Below are 12,105 nucleotides of genomic sequence, written 5' to 3' on the forward strand. Positions count from 1 at the left end.
CCAAGCTATCCTAATTAGAAGTGGCACAACTCGCACACGTGGATAAGGCTGAAAATCCAATAACAGATCCTAGCGAGTCCGATGGTGGAAGGGGGGCTGCTCATGCAGGACGACAAAGGGAAACAGAGCCCAGAGAAACTCCAGACTTGCACACAAGCCTAGTCACGTTAAACAGCACTTCAGCTGTTTTTTTGGGTTGCTCTCCAAAAAGAGAAATAACGATGCTTGTCGCAGTGTAACTACATAAAGAAGATTCCTGCAAGGTCACATAAGATGGCACAAGCAGAATATGCACAGTTAGCTATGGGTACTGCTGTGACACTGCAGCTATTTCCATACAGGCAGCCCTTTGGATTGTACCTGTTATCACATTTATATGCCAGAATGTCATATAACATCATCTAATGTTCATCAAAGAATATCAGGAGTTTTTTTCCACTATTTCAGATTAAAGATCTTAATATGTGGCACACTGGAGTTAAAAAGCAAAACCCAGACAGCCTAACAGCAACTTCTACAAATGCTACTGAATACCATGGGAAGGAAAAGGAAGATTCCAGGAACTCCACAGAATTCAAAGTGTGATGGGTCAAATCACCCACACGGTGAGAGAAAGTGACACTGTTCACACATCAAGTCTAAAAGAGGCTTTGGTGGCCTGATATCTTGTGGGGTTGCTCGCTAGCACTTTTGCTCTGAAACAACTGATAGAGATCTCATGTTCGCCTAATTGGACGCCTAATTGTAGGCTGACTAGCCTCACTTCCAAAGAGAGGAAGGCGCCATTCATCCATCACATCCCTAACATCAGGTGCAGATCACCCGCTGTAGATGCCGTGGTGACCCTTCAAGAACATCTTTCCACCCACTCTCTCTTCTTAGCCATGCTGTCCCCACTGAACCTTCCTCCCCCTCCACGACCCATCCCTTGCTATTCCTTACTCTCAATTCTCAGTATGTCACTTTGTCATCTTCAAGCCCCGACTCACCCTCTGCTTCCCCTCCTGCAGACACAACCTGCCCCACAGCCACTGCCACCCGCCTCCAACAATCCCCATCCCACCCTTTTATCTCTCATCTTGTCACCCCAGCCCTTCCTCCCTCCTTCTACACGGACTCATACCACAATTCACTTTTCACAATACTCATCCTCCCACCCTCAGTTTACCATCCCAAAACTCTTGTTTTCCCCCTTATTACCTGATATTATTACCTCAATCTGCTATGCCATGCTTTAACATTTCCTCCAAACCAGTTTACCTCCCTGTTGCAACCTGAACATGCCCTTGCTGCCCAACATCCCCTCCTTTGCCTGCATCCCCAACTCCCCACCATAATCACCTGCCCCATCCCAACCCCTACAAACCTCCCATTCGTCTCCTAAAAGCATCCACTCATCTCTGTGCTTGCTTCAACCCAAACACACACACACCAGTGACACCACGGTCATCCTGAACCAGGGCATCTCTCCAAAATACAGCCTTCCTCCCACCAGCATGCCGCCCATCCCAAAATCACCTCACAACCTTCACTCCCCCCTAACCAGTCCCCACCAAGCATCACCCCCCAGCTTTCCCCAAACCCCTCAGCTCCCCTTCCCAACCCATTCACCCACCCCATCACTCCAAAACCTCCTGCCCGCCTTCCTCCCCACCCCACAACCTCCACCCACCTCCCAAACCCCCTCAATCCCCAAAACCTCCCCTCCCACACCGCTCACCCCCCCCACACACAACCCCCCTCCCCTCCTTCTCACCCCCAGCAGCCCCCCGACCCTTTTCCTAGCCCCCACCCCCCACACAACCCACCTTCACCCTCCACAGCTTCACCTCGCACCACAACCCCACACCTCACCCCTTTCTCCCACCTCCCCCCCTCATATCCCACCTCAGGGACACCAGGTCAACCCCCGCCGCGCCTCAGCCCTGCGGCCGCGCCTCAGCCGCCCCCTCCCCGCCGCACCCCGCTCCCCTCAGCCTCCACCCCCCGGTGCCGGTATCCCCGTCCCCATCTCGGTTACCTCTTGAGGTACCGGGCGTCCTCGCCCTGCATGGCGGCGGGGGGGAGGCCGGGGCCGGGCGCGGCCCCTCAGCGGTGCTGTTACCAGGGTGAGCGGCAGCCCCGCCCCGCCGCCCCTCAGCGCGCAGGCGCCGCCGCCTCAGCCCGGGGCGCCCGAACGCGCATGCGGGTGGCGGGGCCTCAGCTGCGCCTGTGAGGCGGGCGCGGAGCCCCCCTGAGGGCGTGAGATGGCTGCTGGCTCCCTGCCTTGTTCAGGGCTGGCCCTTCTGTCCCCTTGTGTCCCCCTGTGTCACCCTCTGTCCCCTCAGGGCGCGGTGCAATGTGTGTCTGGTTCCCTTTAGCCCGCCCGGTGTGCTCCCAGCCGTTAGCTGCTCGCCCACTGCCTCAGGGTTTGCCCCCTTCAGGGGTTGACAACATGGCGCCTTGAGGGGAGGTGCAGTGCTGGGGGTCTGGTGGGGTGAGAAGCACAGAAATACAGAATTATTAACGTTGGAAAAGGCCTTCAAGGTCATCTGGTCCAACCATCACCTTACCACCAATGTCACCCACTAAACTATGTCCCTCAACACCACACCCAACCTTAAACACCCCCAGCGATGGTGATGCCACCACCTCCCTGGGCAACTCATCCCAATGTCTGACTGCTCTTCTGAGAAGAAATTCCTTTAATTCCTTTAATTTCCAACCTGAACCTCCCCTGGCACAACTTGGGGCCATTTCCTCTAGTCCTAATGCTAATTATCTGCAAGAAGAGACTCTTAAAGACCAATAAAGTCTCCCCTGAGCCTCCTCTTCCCCAGCCCAAACACCCCCAGCTCCCTCAGCCGCCCCTCACAGGCCTTGTGCCCCAGGCCCTTCACCAGCTTCACAGCCCTTCTCTGGACACGCTCCAGGGCCTCGATGTGCTTCTCGTAGTGAGGGGCCCAAAGCTGAACACAGCACCTGAGGTGCGGCCTCACCAGAGCTGAGTACAGGGGAATGACCGCCTCCCTGGCCCTGCTGGCTGCACTATTCCTGACACAAGCCAGGATGCTGGTGGCCTTCCTGGCCACCTGGGCACACTGCTGGCTTATGTTTAGGTGAGTATTGACCAACATCCCCAGATCCTTTTCATCTGCACAGCTTTCCAGCCACTCTATTATGGCACAGGTCCTCAAACAGCGAGGGAATCAAGCAGCAAGCTTGCCCTTGCAGGGTAATACCACTGCTATTGCGGTGTTACTCCATTGCTCCATACCACCATATACATAATTATGTATATATGTATGCTTGTACACACAAATAATCACTCAGAGGGTGGTGAAGCACTGGAACAGGTTGCAAAGAGAAACTGTGAATGCCCCATCCCTGGAAGTGCCCTAGGCCAGGCTGGATGGGACTCCGTGGAAAGTATAACTGAGATTTTTTTTATTTTTTCTCAAGATGTGGCCAGATGTAACCAGATATACAGAATATGCTCCATGACATAGAAGCAACACCTGCAGTAGGAACAGCACTTGTCCTGTCTCATGGTAGGTTTGTTTTGTGTTTTTTTTTTTTTTTTTTCCTACTTGTTCTCTCAGTTTAAACAGATTTGTCATAGTGCTAAGCCAGATTGATACTAAGCCTGATTTTGAAGTTAACAAAGAAGTTTCCACTTTCTTCAATGAGCTTTATATGGGCCTTTGTTATAACAAGGCTGCATACAGAGAATGGCTGAGGTTCTGATTGCTTTAAAGTTTTATTGAATCCTGTCCAGTTACTTCAACATCATCATGAAAAAGAATCAAATAAAATAACCAACATTGCTTTTGTATGGAAAAAATATTAAAATATAATAGATTAGTTTTTATCTTGAGAAATTAAGAAACCAACCCAGAGGTTTGTACTCTCTCCCTGAAAGATGGTATCTTCCTCTTAGGTAAAAGAATATACGTGGGTTTCAAGGGGAAAATGGTGAATACAGGACATTTTCCTAGGTCTTGCAAAAATGAACTATGTATAAACGTCTGTAATGCCTTTTATAGGCAGAAATAAAGTACAGCAATCTGAAAGGATGACTTTCAGAGTAAATATTTTAAGTGATTAGGCTATGCAACTCAGTGGGGGATACAGATGATGTTGATCTGATGTGCTGTCACATAGTAAGTGATTGAGGCATGAAGGTAATAAGCCTTGGACTTAAAGTTTATATTAAAAGGAAGAAATGAGATGAGGCAAAGTAAAATTTGATATGCAAAGAGAAAGTCTGGCTTAACTCTTCTTGATTGAATGAATCTTGGGACACAGATCAAGATGATTCTCAATTGGCTTTTTGATCAGCAGTGACAGAACCATCTACACAAGAGAAGGGCATTTTCAATAAAAAACATGATCATGCTGGTAAATACTAGGTGCTGTTGTTATCCTTGAAAGTGAGACTTGACTGAAATGAGAACAAGAGTCTCTGGAGAGCTTGATTTGTATTTTTTACAATATCTAATTTGACACTGACCTAAGTAAATACATCAATTTGCGGCCAACTTAGCCAGTGGGGAAAATTAGCTGTAGATTTTCATTGTTTTAGATGTAAAAAGAAAATTTTAGGCATGTGAAGAGAAACAGATCTCTTCATAGAGAAGCAGAGCTTTCTTTTAACTAGACACTATAGGTCAAAGGGTATGCTGTTTTTTCCCTTGGTTTATTCAAATCAGAATTGCTCACTTCCGTGAAAGCGACTTCATTTGGTGGCCTTGCACTCTTGCACACTTGGCTGAGCAAGTATATCCAGCTGGTCGTAAACTGACCTCAGCCATCTTGTGCCTCAGTGCTCCTCAGCAGCAGGAGTGTTATAAACTCTGTGTGCACACCTCCGCAAGCCTGCGGGGCAGGAATGCAGTACCCAAGCTCAGCCACAGCTGATGATGTGGAATAGCAACCATCTACGTAGACTTTCATTGCCTGACTTGAGATTTGAGGGTTGCTACTTACGGAAAAAATGCCAGTTTACTCAGGTCCTAAGCAAGGCTGACCTCAGAAGTGTTGGAATATATAAAAATGTACCACGATGATGCTACATTACCTTTTTTTCCCTCAGTGGATCAACCCTTTAAGAGGGAATTTTGCTGCGAGGCACACAAAACAGAAGAGTGAGTTGTGTATTTTCAGTATGTTCTCTAAATGGTACACTAGAACTTGTGCATCTTATTTATGCTTATTTTCTCACCCTGAAATGCAGTAACCCTATCGGAAGAGCCAATAATGTGCTTTCAGTTTGGGTTCATTTTAATTAGACCGAGGAAAACACAAAAAGATGAAATATAAAATTGACCACATAGTAATGAGCAGGTTGCCTCTCTCTGCTGATACCGTCTCGGAGACCTCGGTGACGATGGTGCAGATTTCTTATGCAAAATCCTGGTTCCACTAAAGTCAACGAGATTTTTTCCATTGACCCCAATGGGGACAGAATTTCACCTCTTAACGTTTATTAGATGCAGCAGGCAGAAAGCAGACTCAGAGCTATAAAGGCCATGACATTTTATGGTTCTGACTCTGCAACCACTCAAGCACATGCTTAATTTTGCCACAGTAATAAAGTTAAGTGCCAGCTTAAGTGTTTGCAAGAAGGGGTCTCCTTTACACTTGAACAAGCCTACGTTTGATCATAAATCAGGAATTCCCCCTCTTCTTCATCCCTCCCCTCCAAAAGAAAAGGATTCTGCATGTGATCATCAAATTCTTTGCACAAAAAAAAGCCTTAAAAAAAAAACAAAAAACAAAAAAAAAAAACAAGACAAAGGAAGAGTAAGGAGTAGGTACTTTACCTGAAGTGGTGTTGCTTTAGTGTCATTTGACATGAAACAAGTTACTCATTCAAACAGATTCAAAAGAGAAACCGTATACTAAAAAAGTCTCAGACAATGTCTGTTTTCTTAGAAAAAAGCAAAGATTTTGCAAAGCACTTTACATGCAAAATCTTTTCCATTATCTTCAATTTCTAATACTTCAGAAGTTAAGAATAGATAAGAAGGACGACTTCATGTTGTTAAGGGGATGAAGTATTCCTTCTGCTTGGTACTGGTATGCTGGTCTTGATGCAGGTATCACTGAGTAGGGATCTTTGATGTGTGTTAATACTGAAGGGCCAACTAGATGGTCATGAAAGTCCCTTCTGGTTTTAAATGTAGAAAAGAGAACGTGGATGATGAGATCTACTTCTGGTGATGATCTCTACTTCTCTCTGATTTAGTGCAGTTGCCCCTTCACCCTACTTGCTCTTCCCAGAAGCATTTATGGCAGTGAGGCTGGAGTGGGAACTGGAAAAATGTATGCAACAAAGCCGCTTGTAAAAACAAATGTCACTTATGTGATAGTCAGCTGGGAGATGATAGCAAGGAGTGAAGGCTCATCATGCACAGAAGCATCTCCCTCAGACTTAGGAGAGCCTGAAGTCTGTACTTGCTTGCTGCCTACATCCCACCTTGTACTCTTACCTGTGCCATCAGCTCTGGGTGGAATGATGTCAGTAGGCAGAGTGACCTGAAATCTTTGTCCTGTGGAGCTTCCCAAAATGTTTGTGACAGTAGTGGGTGTTATTTGCCAGCAGTTTGAGCTCTGGAGTGTTTTTTGTTCCAGGTGCTGTCCTTGTCAGCTGAGCACAGAAGCAGCGAACTGTGAAACCCAGTGAGGGAAGAGAGTAGAGTGTATGGGGAGCTTAGAAGAGACTGCTTGTGTCAGAAGAAGGTGGTGATTGCCTTAAAAACAAGGCATATGAGGAGCAACAGAAGGCAGGAAAGGAGGAAGGGAACACAGGGTTAGGAAAATTTCTTCAGCATCGTAGCTGCAGTTTCCAGAAGACTGGAAAGCACTGGAGGAAGGGGGATCAGGCCCTGCTCCAGACAGCCATGGGTAAGAAACTATGAGAGCCCAGGAGCTGAGCTCTGGTAATGACTATTTCTCATGAGCTTCTGGGTTACAATAATGGAAGTTTTACAGTGCTGTTGAGCTGTGTGTTGAAAAAACAATCCTTCAGCTTTCAAGTAATTTACTTACCATCTGTGAGCTGTTTAGGTAATTCCCCTTGTTTAGCTTTCACTGTTTAATTTTGCTACGTATGCCTTTTCTTCATTACACCTCCTGCATGTGCATCTGTATGGGCACAGGGTAGCACATAGGTGTGTAACTCGGAGGATTTTCTGTAGTACTGGAAAACAGTTGTCACTGATGTGCCTTGTGGGCAGAAAGGGGTAATGCCAGGTTACTGTAGCCCATCCACAGACTGTAGTCATTTTGCTTTGTGGATCTGTGGTCTGTTTTTAACGCCAGCAGGCTTTAGACAAACACAGAAAGTGCAAAATAAATAAAAAGAGCTTTGTCCAATGAAACTCCAACACTGGCTTTTGTATAGGTGTCTGAGTTTCATTTTTGTACAAAACCCAATTTGCTGTTGGATTTCAGATTTCAAAGTTAACTTAATAAGCTTGTCCTTAGTTCACCCAGCTCAGGCTAAGTACTGCATCTGATATGATTCACAAGATTTCCCTGGAACCCAGGGGCATATCAGTTGTCATGGCAAGGCACAGCGAGGTGAGTTAATTACTAGCATTCCAACATATCCTGGCCTTTATTGGCTAATACTGAAGAATCCCAGAAGAAGGAAAGCACTGTAATTGTGCCAGATCCATCCTGTGTTTCCTATAGTTTCAGTCTTGAATTTTTTCATATATATTATATTGTCTCGATGCCAGTGCTCGTGATCTCTGAAATTAAAAGCATTCCTCATAAAGGGGATTACAAGATTAAAAATATTGCTCATAAAGAACTTGTTGATCCTCACTGGGAAGATGATAGATTTAGAAACATCAAATTACTGATGTCACCAAGTAAAATTAATTTAGGAGATAACAGTGCATTTTTTAAAGAAAAACTAGGGATGTGTTAGATTTACAAACTGTAAGAGCTTTCCTTCCCAGTAAGCTCGTTCTTCATTTATCATTTCATAATAAGAAAACCCCTTAAACTTAGTCTCATACAAATGTCACTTTCTAGCTTTCTTGCTAATCCAGAGGAAATATTATCCTAGTGGTCCCTGAGGTCCAATGTCTAGGTGTTGGATACATGATAAACTTACTTGAAGCTTTCTTAGTGAGATATAGTACTCTGGAGACAGCTGTGGATTTAATTTTTCAAGCTTTAGTACAACCTAACCCTTTAAAAATAAGATTTAAGTTTCCCTTGTCAGGTCACTTAAGAGTTTCTTCTTTTATTTTATTCTTTTTTTCCTCCTCTGCTACTTGCCCAGACTTCTAATCCCCAGCCTCTGGAGGAAGCATTAACCATCTCGAACTTTTCATGTCTTGATTATTTTTCAGTTCTGAAGGACAACACACACCCGTTTGGCTTTTGAATGTTTCTAGTCTGCGAGCTCAGATAGAAAGGGTTCATGCAAAGCAAATAGTTTCCAGTCTTCATCATTTGTGTTTCTACTTTCAATTCTGAATGAAGGTGTCTTTTGCAGCTACTCCTCTTGGTAAGAGCTGTTTTTATAGTCCCTGCAATCCATGTTCCTTTGAGTTTATGCTGCCCAGGCTTAATCTAGTTTTTTTTTGCCCCTTGATAAGTACCACTTAGTCTTCAGAAACTACGTTTAATGTTCCAAGGCATGCACAGGATTTAACTGCGTAGTTCCTACTACTGTGAAATTCCATGCAACTCAAAGGATGAAGGTTATCCCAGCCAGCAATGTCACAGACACATTCTATCTGAAACGCAGGGGCTAATGTACTCATGATGCTTCTACTGATCCAGTACAAATGCTGCTTACAGCTCCTGCTGCCCTCTAATTTCCAGTTCCCTGGAACCGCACCCTGTGGCTTCTGCCAGACCGTACCTTCTCAGGAGCTAAAGGTGGAAGACGCCTTTCAAGCTCACTGGTCAGACTCATTTCCTACAATCAACTTTTCTTTTTCCCTTTCAGCTTGTTTTCCTTTGGCTTCCTCAGGAAATGAGTTTTATCCTGTGTTACCTATCCCTGCATTCATCGGGTCTCATCTTCCTCTGGCTAATAACTTCTTGACATGGTGGCCAAGCGCAGTCACTATTGAAAGATGTGCACAGCGTCTGAAATTTCATTAAATTCCTTGAGGTCTGTGCAATCCAGCTGCCAGGTAGAAGTTCAGCTGTTTGGCAGCAGCGAGGGGTCAGTCATTCTGCACACCAGCCAGACAACACAGATGAATGGGCTGGCCAAGCTGTCCCAGAGCAGCTCTGGGCTGGCCCCAGCACAGGCAGTCTCTTGTCCAGGATCCGTCTTTCACAACAGGTGGCAATGAGAGGAGGCATGGAGGTTATTTCAGGTAGAAGCAGTAAGACAGAAGCATCGTGTTGCTCTGCAGCTCACAGAACAACACGTTTTCCAGTCTAGCTTTAACTGTCCTAACAAGAAGGATGTTCTCCACTGGTGCTATGAAGTGTGCTGCCCTACCAGACCAGGGGAATGCCAATCTGACATTTGCACTCCTAGCCAACAGCAGAGAGGGATCCAGATCAGAGCTCCAGATCTGAAGGCCTGGATCTTTACACCTCAGCCTCTCTGATAAGCCTGCTCCCCCTCTGGCAAATTTCAGGTTAAATGACCTGCCTAACCCATGGCCTGCTCACACCACTTCTTTCTACAGATCTGTTGTTATCAGTTGCACCCTTTACTTCCTCAGGTTGGAGTTTCTGTATTTTTATGATGGAGTTTCTGTATTTTCATGATGTTCACACTCCAGAGAAGGGCCATCCCCTCCTGGCATCACCACCCTCATGTCCCGTCACATCGCTAGGGTGTGCTCTGGTTTGCCCAGGATAGGAGCTTTCATGCCCGGGTATTTTAGGGGTTCACAAAAACACAGTGTGGCTGTGAGGGAGCAGCTTGATCAGCCAAAGCACATTTCTCAGCTAGTGGATTTAGGCTGTTTCCCTAGACATTGTGGCCATTTGGCATTTGAGACCAGCTAACCAGGTGAGATGCTTTTTGGTCTGAGCAGATGGGTCAGTGCAGCCTTAGGTCGGAAGGATCCAACTGAGAAGGAAGTGGGAGAGGCATGTTTTTCTGGCAGTGCTGTGCGCAGAAGGAGCTTTGATGGTGTGGTTTGCCATCTTTCTTTTGCTTTGGAATTGAAAATAAAGCCTCTCTGAGAGACCTTTTACCAAAGTGTTTCTGGCAGTTCTGTGCCAGCGCTGAAAGAAATTGTCTAGCTTATCTCCCACTTGCCCAGTTCTCCCACAGGCTTTTCTGGATTGTTTTTTTGTACTGTTTCCTGAGCGTGCAACATCCTCTTTATCCTGGCTTACCAAACCACTATACCCTCCGGTCACTCCTTAAAACTCCCTTCTCATGTGCAGTCCACAGTGGCCGAGACAGCCAGTCTCCAGACCTCCTTCCTCCTTGGTTAAAGAGCTGTGCCTGCATTCTTAAACGCAGAGCACTGGGGGATGTGAGCTGTGCACGCACACGTGGGGCTGCAGCTAACTTGATCCTGCATTTTCCAAACCCACAAGCCCTGCCACTCACCCAGAAGGAGGTTTTTGTTAGCTTTCACCTAGAGAAGGAGCTTTATCATGCACTCGAGCCAACAGAGGGCAATATATACAAAATGCAATATCGAGAAGAAATGCTTTTAAAAGATGACTCTGAGCAGCCCAGCCCTTACTGTATCTGGAGTCACATATCACAGTGAAAGGCGGCATTCCACGCTGGACCTAAAACCTTCTCAGGCTCCATCAATTAAACCACCACATATGGGGTGGAAGAGACTCAGCAAGGAACTCTCACTAGGGTTCAATGAAAACCAGATGTTGTGGGCACAGCTGTCATGCTTCTTATCAAGAACAACAGAGCAGCCCCCGCTGCAGTTTCGTCAGGAACCCTGCCCTTCCTTCCCTCCAGCCCCAGCACTACTGAGAGTCCCTAACCAGAACCAAATAAAAGCCTCCCAGCCAAAGCATGCAGGAGTCCTCCCCAAATATCGCTATTTGCGTTAGCACACTGTTTGTGGATCTCCAAATCAGGGCCCCACTGTGACTGTCGCTGTGCTTGAGGCATCACGAGGCAGGCTCCCACTCCTACCTAAGACTGGCTTCGCTCGCTCCCTTAAAAACATAATTTAGTGTTGGCTCCAGAGCTAGGAGGATTTGAAGGCAAGAACTGCGTATTCCCTCCATAGGGATAAAGCTCTGGCCAATTTCATTTACATGAATTATAATGTCTTTACCCATAGGGCTCCCATGCTGCGTTTTGTTGCTTGAGATGGAATTCCAGATTGCTAAATTCCAATTGCATAAATGATAACAGATTGCTGCTGTGACTGTACCCGTGAAAGGGCACGGGAATTGTGCAGGATGTGCCCCGAAGGGCGTGAGTCATCCTGACCTACAGGCAGTGAACTCTGCTTTGGAAATGTGCTTCAAAGAGAGGATTTCTCATGAGAGATCAGAAGTCTTATCCCAGGGATTGGGTCTTTGCCCAGGGACCTGTTTTGCTCTGCATTTCCTTGTGTCCTTTTGCCACAGAGTGATTTTGCGAGACTGACTGCTCTACTGGTGACAACAACATTATTATTGTTTGCACTTGTAAATGGTACACTGAAACCACATTTACCTAAATTTAATTACAAATAAACAAAGAAGTAGAAGGGAAGTAACCCTGCAAACAAAACAAAACATTTTGTTTGGCCTGACACAGGATTTTCTTATTCGTCTGAGACGAGAAATATTTCAGTTTCTCATCTACCCAAAACACTGTTTTTTCTCAATTCCGCGCTCAACTGAAAAACTAATTATTTTCACAGCAATACGTCTGAAGATCGCTGAGTCTAATTGGACCCAGGAGTGGAGTTTAGGTGGGTGAGGATTGTGACTAAGAGTTCTGGACTTCAACAAGTCAGACAACTAGTTCATTCATTGTCACGTTGCTGTTTCCCAGCTCAGCACCCAGGCACTGGCATCCACTGTTGCTCTGAATCAGTGGCTGGAGCTGCAGGCAGAACAATCCAGGCAGTCGCTTTTCGGGCTGCAGCGAAGTCGGTTATGAAGGTTACCACCTGCCGCCCAACCTGCAGCTGTTCTCCACTGCCCTCATAG

At 46.2% G+C, this 12,105-nt stretch overlaps 1 protein-coding gene across 1 annotated transcript in view; it reads right to left on the bottom strand.

Annotated features, from left to right (window-relative positions):
* Positions 1-2,177, bottom strand: part of KIFAP3 (kinesin associated protein 3) — a 78,472-nt gene extending 76,295 nt beyond the window's left edge. Inside the window, exon 1 of the mRNA XM_068691145.1 lies at positions 2,021-2,177. Within this exon, the coding sequence (XP_068547246.1) occupies positions 2,021-2,052 (32 nt within the window). The 5' untranslated portion in view covers positions 2,053-2,177. The remainder of the gene's footprint in view (positions 1-2,020) is intronic.
* Positions 2,178-12,105: the final 9,928 nt, after the last annotated feature.

Source organism: Anas acuta, chromosome 8, assembly GCF_963932015.1.
Source record: "Anas acuta chromosome 8, bAnaAcu1.1, whole genome shotgun sequence".
NCBI lineage: Eukaryota > Metazoa > Chordata > Aves > Anseriformes > Anatidae > Anas > Anas acuta.